General features: G+C 46.2%; 1 protein-coding gene across 3 annotated transcripts in view; it reads left to right on the top strand.

Annotated features, from left to right (window-relative positions):
* The window catches only part of LOC106592454 (pyruvate carboxylase, mitochondrial), a 482,562-nt gene that overhangs the window by 16,668 nt on the left and 444,026 nt on the right, over positions 1 to 21,868 (top strand). For all 3 annotated transcript variants that reach the window (XM_045701616.1, XM_045701615.1, XM_045701617.1), the window contains exons 2-6: positions 6,337 to 6,482; positions 8,844 to 8,937; positions 9,898 to 9,988; positions 18,588 to 18,753; positions 19,111 to 19,256. In XM_045701616.1, the coding sequence (XP_045557572.1) occupies positions 6,338 to 6,482; positions 8,844 to 8,937; positions 9,898 to 9,988; positions 18,588 to 18,753; positions 19,111 to 19,256 (642 nt within the window). In that variant the 5' untranslated portion in view covers position 6,337. The remainder of the gene's footprint in view (positions 1 to 6,336; positions 6,483 to 8,843; positions 8,938 to 9,897; positions 9,989 to 18,587; positions 18,754 to 19,110; positions 19,257 to 21,868) is intronic.

The following is a 21,868-nucleotide window of genomic DNA, read 5'->3' on the forward strand; positions in this document are numbered from 1 at the left end:
GGTCAGAGCCCTGACAGAACCTGTGGTTAACGGTCAGAGCCCAGGTCTAACAGAACCTGTGGTTAACGGTCAGAGCCCAGGTCTAACAGAACCTGTGGTTAACGGTCAGAGCCCAGACAGAACCTGTGGTTAACGGTCAGAGCCCAGACAGAACCTGTGGTTAACGGTCAGAGCCCTGGTCTAACAGAACCTGTGGTTAACGGTCAGAGCCCAGGTCTAACAGAACCTGTGGTTAACGGTCAGAGCCCAGGTCTAACAGAACCTGTGGTTAACGGTCAGAGCCCAGACAGAACCTGTGGTTAACGGTCAGAGCCCAGACAGAACCTGTGGTTAACGGTCAGAGCCCAGACAGAACCTGTGATTAATGGTCAGAGCCCAGGTCTAACAGAACCTGTGGTTAACGGTCAGAGCCCTGACAGAACCTGTCAGTAATGGTCAGAGCCCAGACAGAACCTGTGGTTAACGGTCAGAGCCCAGACAGAACCTGTGGTTAACGGTCAGAGCCCAGGTCTAACAGAACCTGTGGTTAACGGTCAGAGCCCAGACAGAACCTGTGGTTAACGGTCAGAGCCCAGGTCTAACAGAACCTGTGGTTAACGGTCAGAGCCCAGACAGAACCTGTGATTAATGGTCAGAGCCCAGACAGAACCTGTGATTAATGGTCAGAGCCCAGACAGAACCTGTGATTACTGGTCAGAGCCCAGACAGAACCTGTGGTTAACGGTCAGAGCCCAGGTCTAACAGAACCTGTGGTTAACGGTCAGAGCCCAGACAGAACCTGTGGTTAACGGTCAGAGCCCAGACAGAACCTGTGGTTAACGGTCAGAGCCCAGACAGAACCTGTGGTTAACGGTCAGAGCCCAGACAGAACCTGTGGTTAACGGTCAGAGCCCAGGTCTAACAGAACCTGTGATTAACGGTCAGAGCCCAGGTCTAACAGAACCTGTGGTTAACGGTCAGAGCCCAGACAGAACCTGTGGTTAACGGTCAGAGCCCAGGTCTAACAGAACCTGTGGTTAACGGTCAGAGCCCAGACAGAACCTGTGGTTAACGGTCAGAGCCCAGACAGAACATGTGGTTAACGGTCAGAGCCCAGGTCTAACAGAACCTGTGATTAACGGTCAGAGCCCAGGTCTAACAGAACCTGTGGTTAACGGTCAGAGCCCAGGTCTAACAGAACCTGTGATTAACGGTCAGAGCCCAGGTCTGACAGAACCTGTGGTTAACATTCAGAGCCCAGGTCTAACAGAACCTGTGGTTAACGGTCAGATCCCAGGTCTAACAGAACCTGTGGTTAACGGTCAGATCCCAGGTCTAACAGAACCTGTGGTTAACGGTCAGAGCCCTGACAGAACCTGTGGTTAACGGTCAGAGCCCAGGTCTAACAGAACCTGTGGTTAACGGTCAGAGCCCAGGTCTAACAGAACCTGTGGTTAACGGTCAGAGCCCAGACAGAACCTGTGGTTAACATTCAGAGCCCAGGTCTAACAGAACCTGTGGTTAACGGTCAGATCCCAGGTCTAACAGAACCTGTGGTTAACGGTCAGATCCCAGGTCTAACAGAACCTGTGGTTAACGGTCAGAGCCCTGACAGAACCTGTGGTTAACGGTCAGAGCCCAGGTCTGACAGAACCTGTGGTTAACGGTCAGAGCCCAGACAGAACCTGTGGTTAACGGTCAGAGCCCAGACAGAACCTGTGGTTAACGGTCAGAGCCCAGACAGAACCTGTGATTAATGGTCAGAGCCCAGGTCTAACAGAACCTGTGATTAACGGTCAGAGCCCAGGTCTAACAGAACCTGTGATTAATGGTCAGAGCCCAGGTCTAACAGAACCTGTGGTTAACGGTCAGAGCCCAGGTCTAACAGAACCTGTGATTAATGGTCAGAGCCCAGGTCTAACAGAACCTGTGGTTAACGGTCAGAGTCCAGGTCTGACAGAACCTGTGGTTAACGGTCAGAGTCCAGGTCTAACAGACCCTGTGATTAATGGTCAGAGCCCAGACAGAACCTGTCAGTAATGGTCAGAGCCCAGACAGAACCTGTGATTAATGGTCAGAGCCCAGACAGAACCTGTGGTTAACGGTCAGAGCCCAGGTCTAACAGAACCTGTGGTTAACGGTCAGAGCCCAGACAGAACCTGTGGTTAACGGTCAGAGCCCAGGTCTAACAGAACCTGTGATTAACAGTCAGAGCCCAGTTCTAACAGAACCTGTGGTTAACGGTCAGAGCCCAGACAGAACCTGTGGTTAACGGTCAGAGCCCAGGTCTAACAGAACCTGTGGTTAACGGTCAGAGCCCAGGTCTAACAGAACCTGTGGTTAACGGTCAGAGCCCAGACAGAACCTGTGGTTAACGGTCAGAGCCCAGACAGAACCTGTGGTTAACGGTCAGAGCCCAGACAGAACCTGTGGTTAACGGTCAGAGCCCAGGTCTAACAGAACCTGTGGTTAACGGTCAGAGCCCAGACAGAACCTGTGGTTAACGGTCAGAGCCCAGGTCTAACAGAACCTGTGGTTAACGGTCAGAGCCCAGACAGAACCTGTGATTAATGGTCAGAGCCCAGACAGAACCTGTGATTAATGGTCAGAGCCCAGACAGAACCTTATTTCAGCCGACAGAACCTGTGGTTAACGGTCAGAGCCCAGGTCTAACAGAACCTGTGGTTAACGGTCAGAGCCCAGACAGAACCTGTGGTTAACGGTCAGAGCCTAGGACAGAACCTGTGGTTAACGGTCAGAGCCCAGACAGAACCTGTGATTAACGGTCAGAGCCCAGGTCTAACAGAACCTGTGGTTAACGGTCAGAGCCCAGGTCTAACAGAACCTGTGATTAACGGTCAGAGCCCAGACAGAACCTGTGGTTAACGGTCAGAGCCCAGGTCTAACAGAACCTGTGGTTAACGGTCAGAGCCCAGGTCTAACAGAACCTGTGATTAATGGTCAGAGCCCAGACAGAACCTGTGATTAATGGTCAGAGCCCAGACATAACCTGTGATTAACGGTCAGAGCCCAGGTCTGACAGAACCTGTGCAGATGATCTAGGTGCTGCTGTAACTCCTCCTTAGTGGGAGACAACAGCACCAGGTCATCTGTCTACAGCAGACCCTCCTTAGTGGGAGACAGCAGCACCAGGTCATCTGTCTACAGCAGACCCTCCTTAGTGGGAGACAGCAGCACCAGGTCATCTGTCTACAGCAGACCCTCTTTAGTGGGAGACAGCAGCACCAGGTCATCTGTCTACAGCAGACCCTCCTTAGTGGGAGACAGCAGCACCAGGTCATCTGTCTACAGCAGACCCTCTTTAGTGGGAGACAGCAGCACCAGGTCATCTGTCTACAGCAGACCCTCCTTAGTGGGAGACAGCAGCACCAGGTCATCTGTCTACAGCAGACCCTCCTTAGTGGGAGACAGCAGCACCAGGTCATCTGTCTACAGCAGACCCTCCTTAGTGGGAGACAGCAGCACCAGGTCATCTGTCTACAGCAGACCCTCCTTAGTGGGAGACAGCAGCACCAGGTCATCTGTCTACAGCAGACCCTCCTTAGTGGGAGACAGCAGCACCAGGTCATCTGTCTACAGCAGACCCTCCTTAGTGGGAGACAGCAGCACCAGGTCATCTGTCTACAGCAGACCCTCCTTAGTGGGAGACAGCAGCACCAGGTCATCTGTCTACAGCAGACCCTCCTTAGTGGGAGACAGCAGCACCAGGTCATCTGTCTACAGCAGACCCTCCTTAGTGGGAGACAGCAGCACCAGGTCATCTGTCTACAGCAGACCCTCCTTAGTGGGAGACAGCAGCACCAGGTCATCTGTCTACAGCAGACCCTCCTTAGTGGGAGACAGCAGCACCAGGTCATCTGTCTACAGCAGACCCTCCTTAGTGGGAGACAGCAGCACCAGGTCATCTGTCTACAGCAGACCCTCCTTAGTGGGAGACAGCAGCACCAGGTCATCTGTCTACAGCAGACCCTCCTTAGTGGGAGACAGCAGCACCAGGTCATCTGTCTACAGCAGACCCTCCTTAGTGGGAGACAGCAGCACCAGGTCATCTGTCTACAGCAGACCCTCCTTAGTGGGAGACAGCAGCACCAGGTCATCTGTCTACAGCAGACCCTCCTTAGTGGGAGACAGCAGCACCAGGTCATCTGTCTACAGCAGACCCTCCTTAGTGGGAGACAGCAGCACCAGGTCATCTGTCTACAGCAGACCCTCCTTAGTGGGAGACAGCAGCACCAGGTCATCTGTCTACAGCAGACCCTCCTTAGTGGGAGACAGCAGCACCAGGTCATCTGTCTACAGCAGACCCTCCTTAGTGGGAGACAGCAGCACCAGGTCATCTGTCTACAGCAGACCCTCCTTAGTGGGAGACAGCAGCACCAGGTCATCTGCCTACAGCAGACCCTCCTAGTGGGAGACAGCAGCACCAGGTCATCTGTCTACAGCAGACCCTCCTTAGTGGGAGACAGCAGCACCAGGTCATCTGTCTACAGCAGACCCTCCTTAGTGGGAGACAGCAGCACCAGGTCATCTGTCTACAGCAGACCCTCCTAGTGGGAGACAGCAGCACCAGGTCATCTGTCTACAGCAGACCCTCCTTAGTGGGAGACAGCAGCACCAGGTCATCTGTCTACAGCAGACCCTCCTTAGTGGGAGACAGCAGCACCAGGTCATCTGTCTACAGCAGACACTTGATTTCAGTGTTGTGTAGGGTGAGACCAGGTGAATTGATTTCAGTGTTGTGTTGGGTGAGACCAGGTGCTCCAGATTATTCTAATGTGTTTGCCAATTCGTTAATGTAGATGTTAAACAGTAAATAATTTCTCCCCACATTCCTGATAGAAGTCTGTTTGCTTGTTGCCAATATGAACCACACATTTGTTTTTAATGTACATTGATTTAATAACATCATATGTTTTCCCTCCAATACCACTTTCTATTAGTCTATAAAAAATACCTTAGTGCCAAATGTGATCAAATGCTTTCTTGAAGTCTATGGAACATAAGTAGATTTTGCCTTTGTTTTTGGATTACTTAATTTTCAATTAGAGTGTGGAGGGTATGAATGTGATCTGTTGTGTTAAAAATCCAATCTGGCTTCTGCTAAGGACCTTGTGTTCATCAAGGAAATGAAGTAGTCTACTATTTATGATACTGCAGAGAAATTCTCACCAAGTTGCTGTTAACGCAAATTCCTCTGTAATTATTTGGGTCAAATTTGTCAAATGTTGTAAATATTTGTGAGATCAATCCTTGGTTCCAAATATGGGGGGGGGGGAATACCTGCAGTGAGGATAATGTTGAAGAGTTTCAGTCTATCCAATTTTAGTTTGTGGTATGTACAGTACCAGTCAAAAGTTCGGACACACCTACTCATTGCAGGGTTTTTCTTTATTTTTACTATTTTCTACATTGAGAATAATAGTGAAGACATCAAAACTATAAAATAACACATGGAATCATGTAGTAACGAAAAAAGTGTTAAACAAATCAAAATATATTTGAGATTCTTCAAAGAAGCCACCCTTTGCCTTGATGACAGCTTTGCACACTCTTGGCCTTCTCTCAACCAGCTTCACCTGGAATGCTTTTCCAACAGCCTTGAAGGAGTTCCCACATATGCTGAGCACTTGTTGGCTGCTTTTTCCTTCACTCTGTGGTCCAACTCATCCCAAACTATCTCAATTAGGTTTGAGTTTGGGTGATTGTGGAAGTCAGGTCATCTGATGCAGCACTCCATCACTCTCCTTCTTGGTCAAATAGCCCTTACACAGCCTGGAGGTGTGTTGGGTCATTGTCCTGTTGAAAAACAAATAAGCGCAAACCAGATTGGATGGCGAATCGCTGCAGGAATTTTTCTGTAAAGATCCGAGACATGATTGTGTCGATAATTCTTGTTCTGTAATTGGAGTATCCACAGGATTATGACAGTCTCAGCTGATTCAAAGATTTGTAATTTGTCTTGTATATCTTGTTGTTCTGGGCTCTTATATTGTTATATTGTTAGATTGTTATATTGCTGTACAGGTTTGCAAAGTCATTCCTCCATATAACACAATTTTGAATAGCCAATTCATCATGATGTGGTCGCTCTCTCTCTCTCTCTCTCTCTCTCTCTCTCTCTCTCTCCTCTCTCCTCTCTCTCTCTCTCCCCTCTTTCCCCTCTCTCTCTCCCCCTCTCTCTCCCTCCCTCTCTCTCTCTCTCTCTCTCTCTCTCCCCCTCTCTCTCTCTCCCCCCTCTCTCTCTCCCTCTCTCTCTCTCTCTCTCTCTCTCTCTCTCTCTCTCTCTCTCTCTCTCTCTCTCTCTCTCTCCCCCCCCCTCTCTCTCTCTCTATCCAGGATGTTGCTGTGTGTTTCCGGGGTGGGTCGAGGGGGTCTGGGGTTGCTAGCGGTAAAGAGGGCGTGTCTTCTCACTCGCACTGCCCACTCGTCGCCCCAGAACCTTGAGTATCGACCAATCAAAAAGGTCATGGTGGCCAACAGAGGTAAGGCTCCACCCACAATATGACATGACATTATAACTATGGGGATGACCGACATCACTTGTCCCAACACATTACAGTAGATCTTATCCATCGTTATATTATTATGCAGTGCTATTGCATTAGAGATCATGTTGTCCCAGCACACGACAATAACTAAGGTCTGTTGTATGTCCCAGCGCATTACAATTCATTACAATGAATCTGAGATACACGGTGCATTATAGATCTCATGACATACCATCGCATGGCTATACTTACATGATAGTGTGTGTTATGCAGCTTATGATGCATGACAAAGCAACACAGCCATCTAGCCCAGCTCAAAGCTACACAGCCATCTAGCCCAACTCAAAGCTACACAGCCATCTAGCCCAGCTCAAAGCTACACAGCCACCTAGACCAGCTCAAAGCTACACAGCCATCTAGACCAGCTCAAAGCTACACAGCCATCTAGACCAGCTCAAAGCTACACAGCCATCTAGACCAGCTCAAAGCTACACAGCCATCTAGACCAGCTCAAAGCTACACAGCCATCTAGCCCAGCTCAAAGCTACACAGCCATCTAGACCAGCTCAAAGCTACACAGCCATCTAGCCCAGCTCAAAGCTACACAGCCACCTAGACCAGCTCAAAGCTACACAGCCACTTAGACCAGCTCAAAGCTACACAGCCATCTAGACCAGCTCAAAGCTACACAGCCAGCTACACAGCCATCTAGCCCAGATCAAAGTACTTTACAGCCAGATTCTAAAATTGATTAAATTGTTTTTTTTCCCCCTCATCAATCGACACACAATAACCCATAATGACAAAGCAAATACAGGTTTTTAGAAATGATTGCACATTCCTTAAAAATCAAAAACTGAAATATCACATTTACATAAGTATTCAGGCCCTTTACTCAGTACTTTGTTGAAGCACCTTTGGCAGCGATTACATCCTTGAGTCTTCTTGGGTATGACTCTACAATCTTGGCACACCTGTATTTGGGGAGTTTCTCGCATTCTTCTCTGCAGATCCTCTCGAGCTCTGTCAGGTTGGATGGGGGACGTCGCTGCACAGAGATGTTCGATGGGATTCAAGGCCGGGCTCTGGCTGGGCCACTCAAGAACACTCAGAGACTTGTCCTGAAGCCACTCCTGCGTTGTCTTGGCTGTGTGCTTAGGGTCGTTGTCCTGTTGGAAGGTGAACCATCGCCTCAGTCTAAGGTCCTGAGCGCTATGGAGCAGGTTTTCATCAAGGATCTCTCTGTGCTCGGCACTGTTCATCCTTCCTTCGATCCTAACTAGTCTCCCAGTCCCTGCAGCTGAAAAACATCCCCACAGCATGATGCTGCCACCACCATGCTTCACCGTTGGGATGGTATTGGCCAAGTGATGAGCAGTGCCTGGTTTCCTCCAGACGTGACGCTTGGCATTCAGGCCAAAGATTTCAATCTTGGTTTCTTCAGACTAGAGAATCTTGTTTCTCGTGGTCTGGGATTCCTTTAGCTGCCTTTGGGCAAACTCCAGGGCGGGCTGTCATGTGCCTTTTACTGAGGAGTGGCTTCTGTCTGGCCATTTTGATTGGTGGAGTGCTGCAGAGATGGTTGTCCTTCTGGAAGGTTCTCCCATCTCCACAGATGAACTGGAGCTCTGTCAGAGTGACCATTGGGTTTTTGGTCACCTCCCTGACCAAGGCCCTTCTCCCTTAATTGCTCAGTTTGGCCAGGCGGCCATCTCTAGGAAGAGTCTTGTTGGTTCCAAACTTCTTCCATTTAAGAATGATGGAGGCCACTGTGTTCTTGGGGAACTTCAATGCTGGAGAAATGTTTTGCTACCCTTCCCCAGATCTTTGCCTCGACACAATTCTGTCTCGGAGCTCTACGGACAATTCCTTTGACCTCATGGCTTGGTTTTTGCTCTGACGTGCACTGTCATCTGGACCTTATATAGACAGGTGTGTGTCTTTCCAAATCATGTCCAATCAATTGAATTTATCCCAGGTGGACTCCAATCAAGTTGTAGAAACATCTCAAGGATGATCAATGGAAACAGGATGCACCTGAGCTCAATTTCAAGTCTCACAGCAAAGTGTCTGAATACTTATGTAAATAAAGTATTTCAGTTTTTATTTTTAATACATTTGCAAAAATTAAAAAAAAAAATGTTTTCACTTTCTAATTATGGGGTATTGTGTAGATTGATGAGGAAAAAATATATTTTATGCATTTTAGAATAAGGCTGTAACGTAACAAAATGTGGAAAAAGTGAGGGGGTCTGAATACTTTCCGAATGCTCTGTATATTTATTTTATTATATTTTTTCTTTATTTCTTTCCTCCTTTCCTTTCTCTTCTTCTTTTCTGTTCTCTCCCCTCCAGGTGAGATAGCTATCCGTGTGTTCAGGGCGTGTACTGAGTTGGGGATTCGTACCGTGGCTGTTTACTCTGAAGAAGATAGAGGACAGATGCACAGGTATAGCAGTCACTATCCTGGAATTATTGACAAATATAGACTGTTTATTTTATACAATGCAAATACTGAGGTATATTGTAAAGAATTTGAGCATACAATAATCATATTATTTTATACTAACACAATTGCTCAGAGAAAGAGATTTTGTTTAACAAGAAATACAAACTAAGAAAATCCCAGGTTTCATGTCTGGAGACTGAGACTGTTGTAAAATGTTGAATTTGTAGCCAATTAAACATTTTTTTTGTGGATTTTGTGCTCGTGGTGTGCTTGGGGTTATTGGCTAAAATATCTTGGTACTTGGTAAAGTTCATGAAGTTGTCTTTTTTTGCTAATCTCTATCAATGGTGCCAATCATTTAGGAGATTAATGTAGGCTTTACCTGGAGTTCTATTGATATTACCTGCTGAATACCTGACGATATTACCCGATGAATACCTGACGATATTACCCGATGAATACCTGATGATATTACCTGATGAATACCTGATGATATTACCCGATGAATACCTGACGATATTACCCGATGAATACCTGACGATATTACCCGATGAATACCTGACGATATTACCCGATGAATACCTGATGATATTACCTGATGAATACCTGACGATATTACCCGATGAATACCTGACGATATTACCCGATGAATACCTGACGATATTACCCGATGAATACCTGACGATATTACCCGATGAATACCTGACGATATTACCCGATGAATACCTGACGATATTACCCGATGAATACCTGACGATATTACCCGATGAATACCTGACGATATTACCCGATGAATACCTGACGATATTACCCGATGAATACCTGACGATATTACCCGATGAATACCTGACGATATTACCTGATGAATACCTGATGATATTACAACCAGTTTTGCCCGCTAAGATCATTCAAGATCATAAAATGTAACACTGTAACAATGCCATACCGTTCAACCCACAGACAAAAAGCTGACGAAGCCTACCTGATAGGGAAAAGTCTTCCTCCTGTTGCTGCCTACCTGCATATACCTGACATCATTAAAGTAGCTAAGGTATGTTTGAAATCTAACCCTTAGTGTGTTAGTGCCGTGCTGGAATCAAAGTGTGGTCCCAATAGCTGAATTTAAAAAGATGGAACGAGGAATTCGGCTTGCACCCCAAGGCCCCTTGGCAACATCTAGCCCAACCTGGCCTCAGAGCATTTCGTATTATTCTGTATGTAAATCTGAAAAACTCCTATTAGTATGATATGTTTCTTATGGTAGGTATTAATTTGTGGAGGATATGTTATGAATTACAATTGGTATTATATGTTCCGAATTTGCAAAACGTACAATATGTTACGAATTGTAAATGTACAATATTTTACGAATTTGCTAAACGTTTGATATGTTACGAATTCTAGCTAAGTGGCTAGGTGGCTAACGTTAGCTAGCTCGCTAACGTTTTCTTGGCTAGGAGTTAGGGTTAGCGGTTAGGGTTAAGTTTAGGAATTAGGTTAAAGGATTAAGGTTAGTGTGAGGGTTTAGCTAAAAGGGTTAAGGTTATGGTTAAATTAGCTAAAAGTGTTAAGGGAAGGGTTAGCTAACATGCTAAGTAGTTGCAAAGTATATAGAAAGTAGTAAGTGGTTGAAAAGTTGCTGAAGTGCTACGTGATGAGATTCAAACTTACAACCTTTGGGTTGCTAGATGTTCATGTTATACACCCACCCATCCACCCCGACCAATGACGCTCCTTTCATTTTTGCCTTAAGTAAGTATCTGTCGTATGCTACCGTACCAAACGTAGCATATCATACTAAATGGAGTTATCGGATTTACATACAAAATAATACGAAATGCTCTGAGACCAGGTTGTATAGCCAAAAGCGTATTAATATACCCCCCTCCCTCTCTCTCTCTCTCACTCTACCAGCCCCCAGACACCATATTGCCAGTAGTCCCATTACTGCCTGTTCCAATGAATCCATCTCTCCATCCATCCCTCCTTCCCTGTATCTCTCCATCCATCCCTCCATCCCTGTATCTCTGCCTCCATCCCTCCATCCCTGTATCTCTCCCTTCATCCCTCCATCCCTGTATCTCTCCCTTCATCCCTCCATCCCTGTATCTCTCCCTTCATCCCTCCATCCCTGTATCTCTCCCTTCATCCCTCCATCCCTGTATCTCTCCCTTCATCCCTCCATCCCTGTATCTCTCCCTCCATCCCTCCATCCCTGTATCTCTCCCTCCATCCCTCCATCCCTGTATCTCTCCCTTCATCCCTCCATCCCTGTATCTCTCCCTCCATCCCTCCATCCCTGTATCTCTCCCTTCATCCCTCCATCCCTGTATCTCTCCCTCCATCCCTCCATCCCTGTATCTCTCCCTTCATCCCTCCATCCCTGTATCTCTCCCTCCATCCCTCCATCCCTGTATCTCTCCCTCCATCCCTGTATCTCTCCCTTCATCCCTCCATCCCTGTATACTTATGATAAAATGTTTATTCTATTCTACTGAAACATGTACTTTATGTTCTTACTCTTATCTTTTGTTATTTCTTATTGTCGTTGCTAGCTTGTTATCACAACAAATTACTAGCTAGATATTTTATGACATCACTTCAGAGATTATTTACAGAAGATGCATTTGGGATTAGTGAGTCCGCCAGGCCAGAGACAGTAGGGATGACTACGTGTTCTCTTGATAAGTGTGTGAATTGGACCATTTTCCTGTCCTGCTAAGCATTCAAAATGTAACAAGTACTTTTGGGTGTCAGAGAAAATGTATGGAGTAAAAAGTACAATATTTTCTTCAGGGATGTAGTGAAGTAAAAGTAAAACATGTCAAAAAAATAAATAGTAAAGTAAAGTACAGATACCCAGAAAACACAACTTAAGTAAAAAATACTTTAAAGTTCTACTTAAGTACTTTACACCACTGCATACTGGTACGTACTGCTGTAGTGATATTATCATGACACAAGGCGAGACCCAGATGCAGACACAAGAGGCAGATGGTTGGAGTCTTACAATATTTATTAAACCAATAGGGGAAGGCAAAAGAATGGTCGTGGACAGGCAAAAGGGTCAAAATCAGATCAGAGTCCAAAAGGTACCGAAGGGCAGGCAGAATCAAGGTCAGGGCAGTCAGGATGAGCAGGCAGGCGGGAAAGTAGTCCAAGGTCAGTCAGGGGTCAAAACCGGGAGGACTAAAAAGAGAACAGAAAAGGAGTACGGGGAAAAACACGCTGGTTGACTTGACTAAACATACAAGACGAAGTGGCACAGAGAGACAGGAAACACAGGGATAAATACACTGGGGAAAATAAGCCACACCTGGAGGGGTGGAGACAATCACAAGGACAGGTGAAACAGATCAGGGCGTGACAGATATGCTATGCGGTTCGTAAGGATAGCATAGCTAACAAATTTCTAGTCAACATAACGTGTAAGGTAACTTATTTGAAAAGTCATTACTTTATTACATTGCTCAACATTTTCTTAACATTTGTCATAATTAGTTCAAGCAATGAATTTGTATCCGCTCTCGTCCGACTTCGGCTGCATATTTTTCACCCTTTTCTTCAAATCTGAAAATGTTGTAAAGCCACGCCTCATTTACGGAAGAATCGCATTATGGCCCACAAAGCATAGAAATAGTGTCCATACTAGGACCAATAAGCATACTACATACTCGATTTACGTCACAAATAGTACGGTTAGTGCGGTTAGTATGAGTATTGGAACACAGCTCAAGTTATCTCTCATTCCTCTTCTTGACAGAATATCCCTCTGTTTTGTCTGGGCCCATATCCAGTGTGTGTGTGTGTGTGCCCGCCTATATCTCTCTCTGTATGTGTGTGTGTGTGTGTGTGTGTGTGGCTGTGTGTGTGTGTGTGTGTGGTGTGGTGTGTGTGTGTGTGTGTGTGTGTGTGTGTGTGTGTGTGTGGTGTGGTGTGGTGTGTGTGTGTGTGTGGCTGTGTGTGTGTGTGTGTGTGTGGCGTGTGTGTGTGTGGCGTGGGTGTGTGTGTGTGTGTGTGTGTGTGTGTGTGTGTGTGTGTGTGTGTGTGTCTGTGTGTCTGTGTGTGTGTGTGTGTGTGTGTGTGCGTGTGTGGCGTGGGTGTGTGTGTGTGTGTGGTGTGTGGTGTGTGTGTGTGTGTGTCTGTGTGTGTGGTGTGTGGTGTGTGGGTGTGTGTGGCGTGGGTGTGTGTGTGTGTGTGGTGTGTGGTGTGTGTGTGTGTGTGTGGTGTGGTGTGGTGTGTGTGTGTGGTGTGGTGTGGTGTGTGTGGTGTGTGTGTGTGGCTGTGCAGCTATCCCTTTCATCAGTCTCTGCCCCTCGCCGTCTGTTGTTGCGGAGCACCCTGCCAACCGTCTCCCCTAACAACAAGACAGCCCATAATGAGCATGCTCCGTAACTAAGGCCAGATGGTTGGTCGAGGCCCGGTGTGTGCGGTGTGTGTGTAGGTGTGTATGTCTGTCCAGGTCTGGCTTTAATCCCTACACGGCTGATGCTACAGTTCACTGAATGATTATTAACCTGTAATGAGTTCTCATTCTACCCCTCCCTCCCTCCCTCCCTCCCTCCCTCCCTCCCTCCCTCCCTCCCTCCCTCCCTCCCTCCCTCCCTCCCCCGCAATGTAGTCTACTGTTGAGTACTATATCATACTGTAGCCTATTGTTGAGTACTATACTGTAGCCTACTATTGAATACTATGCTGTACTGTAGCCTACTATTGAGTACTATAATATAGTCTACAGTCGTGGCCAAAAGTTTTGAGTAAGACACAAATATACATTTTCACAAAGTCTGCTGCCTCAGTTTGTATGATGGCAATACTCCAGAATGTTATGAAGAGTGATCAGATGAATTGCAAAGTCCCTCTTTGCCATGCAAATGAACTGAATCCCCCAAAAACATTTCCACTGCATTTCAGCCCTGCCACAAAAGGACCAGCTGACATCATGTCAGTGATTCTCTCGTTAACACAGGTGTGAGTGTTGACGAGGACAAGGCTGGAGATCACTCTGTCATGCTGATTGAGTTCGAATAACAGACTGGAAGCTTCAAAAGGAGGGTGGTGCTTGGAATCATTGATTTTCCTCTGTCAACCATGGTTACCTGCAGTGAAACACATGCCGTCATCATTGCTTTGCTCAAAAAGGGCTTCACAGGCAAGGATATTGCTGCCAGTAAGAGTGCACCTAAATCAACCATTTATTGGATCATCAAGAACTTCAAGGAGAGCGGTTCAATTGTTGTGAAGAAGGCTTCAGGGCGCCCAAGAAAGTCCAGCAAGCCCCAGGGCCATCTCCTAAAGTTGATTCAGCTGCGGGATCGGGGCACCACCAGTACAGAGCTTGCTCAGGAATGGCACCAGGCAGGTGTGAGTGCATCTGCACGCACAGTGAGGCGAATACTTTTGGAGGATGGCCTGCTGTCAAGAAGGGCAGCAAAGAAGACACTTTTCTCCAGGAAAAACATCAGGGACAGACGGATATTCTGCAAAAGGTACAGGGATTGGACTGCTGAGGACTGGGGTAAAGTCATTTTCTCTGATGAATCCCCTTTCCGATTGTTTGGGGCATCCGGAAAAAGCTTGTCCGGAGAAGACAAGGTGAGCACTACCATCAGTCCTGTGTCATGCCAACAGTAAAGCATCCTGAGACCATTCATGTGTGGGGTTGCTTCTCAGCCAAGGGAGTGGGCTCAATCACAATTTTGCCTAAGAACACGTCCATGAATAAAGAATGGTACCAACACATCCTCCGAGAGCAACTTCTCCCAACCATCCAGGAACAGTTTGGTGACGAACAATTCCTTTTCTAGCATCATGGAGCACCTTGCCATAAGGCAAAAGGGATAACTAAGTGGCTCGGAGAACAAAACATCGATATTTTGGGTCCATGGCCAGGAAACTCCCCAGACCTTAATCCCATTGAGAGCTTGTGGTCAATCCTCAAGAGGCGGGTGGACAAACAAAAACCCACAAATTCAGACAAACTCCAAGCATTGATTACGCATGAATGGGCTATCATCAGTCAGGATGTGGCCCAGAAGTTAATTGACAGCATGCCAGGGCCTATTGCAGAGGTCTTGAAAAAGAAGGGTCAACACTGCAAATATTGACTCTTTGCATCAACTTCATGTAATTGTCAATAAAATACTTTGACACTTATGAAATGCTTGTAATTATACTTCAGTATTCCATAGTAACATCTGACAAAAATATCTAAAGACACTGAAAATTTATATTTGTGTCATTCTCAAAACTTTTGGCCTCAATTGTACTGTTGAGTACTATATCGTATGGTGTTGGAGTCATGCCTGGCCGTGCAGTCATGACTGAACAGGGAGTACAGGAGGGGACTGAGCTTGCACCCTTGAGGGGCCCCTGTGTGTGTTGTTACCTACCCTTACCACCTGGGGGCGGCCCGTCAGGAAGTCCAGGATCCAGTTGCAGAGTGAGGTGTTTAGTCCCAGGGTCCTTAGCTTAGTGATCAGCTTTGAGGGCACTATGGTGTTGAACGCTGAGCTGTAGTCAATGAATAGCATTCTCACATAGGTGTTCCTTTTGTCCAGGTGGAAAAGGGCAATGTGGAGTGCAACAGAGATTGCATCATCTGTGGATCTGTTGTTGTCGTGGGTCTAGGGTTTCTGGGATAATTGTGTTGATGTGAGCCATGACCAGTCTTTCAAAGCATTTAATGGCTACAGACGTGAGTACTACAGGTCGGTAGTCATTTAGGCAGGTTACCTTCGTGTTCTTGGGCACAGGCACTATGGTGGTCTGCTTGAATCATGTTGGTATTACAGACTCGGGACAGGGAGAGGTTGAAAATGTCAGTTGGTCAGTTGGTCAGCGCATACTCGGAGTACACATCCTGGTAATCTGTCTGGCCCTGCGGCCATGTGAATGTTGACCTGCTTAAAGGTCTTACTCTCATCGGCTGCGGAGAGCGTGATCACACAGTTGTCCTGAACAGCTGTCTACTGTTGAGTACAATACTGTACTGTAGTCTACTGTTGAGTACTATACTGTAGCCAACTGTTGAGTATTATACTGTACTGTAGTCTACTGTTGAGTACAATACTGTACTGTAGCCTACTGTTGTGTACTATACTGAAGTCTACTGTTGAGTACAATACTGTACTGTAGCCTACTGTTGAGTACAATACTGTACTGTAGTCTACTGTTGAGTACAATACTGTACTGTAGTCTACTGTTGAGTACAATACTGTAGCCTACTGTTGAGTACTATACTGTACTGTAGTCTACTGTTGAGTACAATACTGTACTGTAGCCTACTGTTGTGTACTATACTGAAGTCTACTGTTGAGTACAATACTGTACTGTAGCCTACTGTTGAGTACAATACTGTACTGTAGTCTACTGTTGAGTACAATACTGTACTGTAGTCTACTGTTGAGTACAATACTGTACTGTAGTCTACTGTTGAGTACTATACTGTAGCCTACTGTTGAGTACTATACTGTAGTCTACTGTTGAGTACTATACTATAGTCAACTGTTGAGTACAATACTGTACTGTAGTCTACTGTTGAGTACTATACTGTAGTCTACTGTTGAGTACAATACTGTACTGTAGTCTACTGTTGAGTACTATACTGTAGTCTACTGTTGAGTACAATACTGTACTGTAGTCTACTGTTGAGTACTATACTGTAGTCTACTGTTGAGTACTATACTGTAGCCAACTGTTGAGTACTATACTGTACTGTAGTCTACTGTTGAGTACAATACTGTAGTCTACTGTTGAGTACTATACTGTACTGTAGTCTACTGTTGAGTACTATACTGTAGTCTACTGTTGAGTACTATACTGTAGCCAACTGTTGAGTACTATACTGTACTGTAGTCTACTGTTGAGTACTATACTGTAGTCTACTGTTGAGTACAATACTGTAGCCTACTGTTGAGTACTATACTGTAGCCAACTGTTGAGTACTATACTGTATTGTAGTCTACTGTTGAGTACTATACTGTAGTCTACTGTTGAGTACTATACTGTAGCCAACTGTTGAGTACTATACTGTACTGTAGTCTACTGTTGAGTACTATACTGTAGTCTACTGTTGAGTACTATACTGTAGCCAACTGTTGAGTACTATACTGTACTGTAGTCTACTGTTGAGTACTATACTGTAGTCTACTGTTGAGTACTATACTGAAGTCTACTGTTGAGTACTATACTGTAGTCTACTGTTGAGTACTATACTGTACTGTAGTCTACTGTTGTGTACTATACTGTAGTCTACTGTTGAGTACTATACTGTAGCCAACTGTTGAGTACTATACTGTACTGTAGTCTACTGTTGAGTACTATACTGTAGTCTACTGTTGAATACTATACTGTAGCCAACTGTTGAGTACTATACTGTACTGTAGTCTACTGTTGAGTACTATACTGTAGTCTACTGTTGAGTACAATACTGTAGCCTACTGTTGAGTACTATACTGTAGCCAACTGTTGAGTACTATACTGTACTGTAGTCTACTGTTGAGTACTATACTGTAGTCTACTGTTGAGTACTATACTGTAGCCAACTGTTGAGTACTATACTGTACTGTAGTCTACTGTTGAGTACTATACTGTAGTCTACTGTTGAGTACTACACTGAAGTCTACTGTTGAGTACTATACTGTAGTCTACTGTTGAGTACTATACTGTACTGTAGTCTACTGTTGTGTACTATACTGAAGTCTACTGTTGAGTACTATACTGTAGTCTACTGTTGAGTACTATACTGTACTGTAGTCTACTGTTGTGTACTATACTGTACTGTAGTCTACTGTTGTGTACTATACTGTACTGTAGTCTACTGTTGAGTACTATACTGAAGTCTACTGTTGAGTACTATACTGTAGCCTACTGTTGAGTACTATACTGTACTGTAGTCTACTGTTGAGTACTATACTGTACTGTAGCCTACTGTTGAGTACTATACTGTACTGTAGCCTATTGTTGAGTACTATACTGTAGTCTACTTTTGAGTACTATACTGTAGTCTACTTTTGAGTACTGTACTGTACTGTAGCCTACTGTTGAGTACTATACTATACTATAGTCTACTTTTGAGTACACTACTGTAGTCTACTGTTGAGTGCTATACTGTAGTCTACTGTTGACTACTATACTGTAGTCTACTATTGAATACTGTACTAGACTGTACTGTAGTCTACTGTTGAGTGCTATACTGTAGTCTACTGTTGAGTACTTTACTGTACTGTAGTCTACTGTTGAGTACTTTACTGTACTGTAGTCTACTGTTGAGTGCTATACTATAGTCTAATGTTGAGTACTATACTGTAGTCTACTATTGAATACTGTACTAGACTGTACTGTAGTCTACTGTTGAGTACTATACTGTAGTCTACTATTGAATACTGTACTAGACTGTACTGTAGTCTACTGTTGAGTACTATACTGTAGTCTACTGTTGAATACTATACTACACTACTGTTGAGTACTATACTGTAGTCTACTGTTGAATACTATACTACACTACCGTTGAGTACTCTACTGTACTGTAGTTTACCGTTGAATATTTGGCATAATCTCTCTCCATTTTTCTCCTCTCTCCCTCCGTCTCTTTCTGTCTCTCTCTTTCTCTGTCTGTTTATATCTCCCCCATTCCCTCCGTCCAACAGGAGAATGGTGTAGATGCTATCCATCCAGGTTATGGGTTTCTATCTGAGAGATCAGACTTTGCCCAGGCCTGTGTTGATGCAGGAGTCCGCTTCATCGGGCCCTCCCCAGAAACTGTGCGCAAGATGGGGGACAAAGTGGAAGCTCGCTCTCTGGCTATCAGCGCTGGTACGGTCCTCCAACCCTCTTGGACACTCACACCTTCAAATACAATAAACTTTATTGTTCATTTAGGCCCTCAACATTTTTTGGGGGGGAGAAACACGCAGTTCTGTTTCTTACATCGACTGAATTAATCACAAACATGAACAAAAAGACAAATGTACGGTAACATAGGTGTTTGTCTGTGTAGGTTGAGTTCATTATTATTTGTCCTCAGACGTAAATCTCTCTCTCTCTCTCTCTCTCTCTCTCTCTCTCTCTCTCTCTCTCTCTCTCTCTCTCTCTCTCTCTCTCTCTCTCTCTCTCTCTCTCTCTCTCTCTCTCTCTCTCTCTCTCTCTCTCTCTCTCTCTCTCTCTCTCTAGGTGTACCAGTGGTTCCTGGGACAGATGCTCCTATATCTTCTGTGGGGGAGGCCAGGGTGTTTTCTGAGACCTATGGGTTCCCTATCATCTTTAAAGCTGCCTATGGAGGAGGAGGACGAGGCATGAGGGTGGTAAAAGAGTACAAGGTGAGGACACAGACAGACAGACAGACAGACAGACAGACAGACAGACAGACAGACAGACAGACAGACAGACAGACAGACAGACAGACAGACAGACAGGAAGTGCATGGTTTTCCTGTTATCTTTAAAGTATTGTACGGATGACACTGTATTTGTGTGTGTGTGTGTGTGGTGTGTGTGTGATGAATTCCTTGGCATTCCCCTTGCTGCCAATAAAATGAAAAGCCCTAGCAATCATGCATTCACTTCTAATTTAGCTTAGAATACACACACACACACACACACACACACACACACACACACACACACACACACACACACACACACACACACACACACACACACACACACACACACACACACACACACACACACACACACACACACACAGTCTGCTCTCTTAAGCTGTCAGTGTGATGATTAGCAGAGAGAACAGAGAGAAGCTCGACCAGGAAGATAACAATGTCTTCGAATCAGATGGAAAGAACGAGGGATGACGGGTTGTAAATGACAATATTGATCCAGAAAGAGAGAGAGATACAGAGAGAGAGTGGGGAGAGAGAGAGATACAGAGAGAGAGGGGGGAGAGAGAGATACAGAGAGAGAGAGGGGGAGAGAGAGAGATACAGAGAGAGAGTGGGGAGAGAGAGAGATACAGAGAGAGAGGGGGGAGAGAGAGATACAGAGAGAGAGGGGGGAGAGAGAGATACAGAGAGAGAGGGGGAGAGAGAGAGATACAGAGAGAGAGTGGGGAGAGAGAGAGAGATACAGAGAGAGAGGGGGGAGAGAGAGAGATACAGAGAGAGAGGGGGAGAGAGAGAGATACAGAGAGAGAGTGGGGAGAGAGAGATACAGAGAGAGAGTGGGAGAGAGAGAGATACAGAGAGAGAGAGATACAGAGAAAGAGGGGGAGAGAGATACAGAGAGAGAGGGGGAGAGAGAGATACAGAGAGAGAGGGGGAGAGAGAGATACAGAGAGAGAGTGGGGAGAGAGAGAGATGGAGAGAGAGATACAGAGAGAGAGAGGGGAGAGAGAGATACAGAGAGAGAGAGGGGAGAGAGAGAGATACAGAGAGAGAGAGGGGAGAGAGAGATACAGAGAGAGAGTGGGGAGAGAGAGATACAGAGAGAGAGAGGGGAGAGAGAGACATACAGAGAGAGAGAGGGGGAGAGAGAGAGATACAGAGAGAGAGTGGGGAGAGAGAGATACAGAGAGAGAGGGGGAGAGAGAGAGAGATACAAAGAGAGAGGGGGAGAGAGAGATACAGAGAGAGAGTGGGGAGAGAGAGATACAGAGAGAGAGTGGGGAGAGAGAGAGATACAGAGAGAGAGGGGGGAGAGAGAGATACAGAGAGAGAGGGGGAGAGAGAGATACAGAGAGAGAGTGGGGAGAGAGAGAGATGGAGAGAGAGATACAGAGAGAGAGTGGGGAGAGAGAGATACAGAGAGAGAGAGGGGAGAGAGAGAGATACAGAGAGAGAGTGGGGAGAGAGAGAGATACAGAGAGAGAGTGGGGAGAGAGAGATACAGAGAGAGAGAGGGGAGAGAGAGACATACAGAGAGAGAGAGGGGAGAGAGAGATACAGAGAGAGGGGGGGAGAGAGAGATACAGAGAGAGAGGGGGAGAGAGGGGAGAGAGAGATACAGAGAGAGAGTGGGGAGAGAGAGATACAGAGAGAGAGGGGGGAGAGAGAGATACAGAGAGAGAGTGGGGAGAGAGAGATACAGAGAGAGGGGGGGGAGAGAGAGATACAGAGAGAGAGGGGGGGAGAGAGAGATACAGAGAGAGAGGGGGAGAGAGAGAGATACAGAGAGAGAGGGGGAGAGAGAGAGATACAGAGAGAGAGGGGGAGAGAGAGATACAGAGAGAGAGGGGGAGAGAGAGATACAGAGAGAGAGGGGGAGAGAGAGATACAGAGAGAGAGTGGGGAGAGAGAGATACAGAGAGAGAGGGGGAGAGAGAGATACAGAGAGAGAGTGGGGAGAGAGAGATACAGAGAGAGAGGGGGGAGAGAGAGATACAGAGAGAGAGGGGGAGAGAGAGAGATACAGAGAGAGAGGGGGGAGAGAGAGATACAGAGAGAGAGGGGGAGAGAGAGAGATACAGAGAGAGAGGGGGAAGAGAGAGATACAGAGAGAGAGTGGGGAGAGAGAGAGATACAGAGAGAGAGGGGGGAGAGAGAGATACAGAGAGAGAGGGGGGAGAGAGAGATACAGAGAGAGAGGGGGGAGAGAGAGATACAGAGAGAGAGGGGGGAGAGAGAGATACAGAGAGAGAGGGGGGAGAGAGAGATACAGAGAGAGAGGGGGGGAGAGAGAGATACAGAGAGAGAGTGGGGAGAGAGAGAGATACAGAGAGAGAGGGGGAGAGAGAGATACAGAGAGAGAGGGGGAGAGAGAGATACAGAGAGAGAGGGGGGAGAGAGAGATACAGAGAGAGAGGGGGAGAGAGAGATACAGAGAGAGAGGGGGAGAGAGAGAGATACAGAGAGAGAGTGGGGAGAGAGAGAATACAGAGAGAGAGGGGGGAGAGAGAGATACAGAGAGAGAGGGGGGAGAGAGAGATACAGAGAGAGAGGGGGAGAGAGAGAGATACAGAGAGAGAGGGGGGGAGA

Source organism: Salmo salar, chromosome ssa18 (genome assembly GCF_905237065.1).
Source record: "Salmo salar chromosome ssa18, Ssal_v3.1, whole genome shotgun sequence".
Classification (NCBI taxonomy): domain Eukaryota; kingdom Metazoa; phylum Chordata; class Actinopteri; order Salmoniformes; family Salmonidae; genus Salmo; species Salmo salar.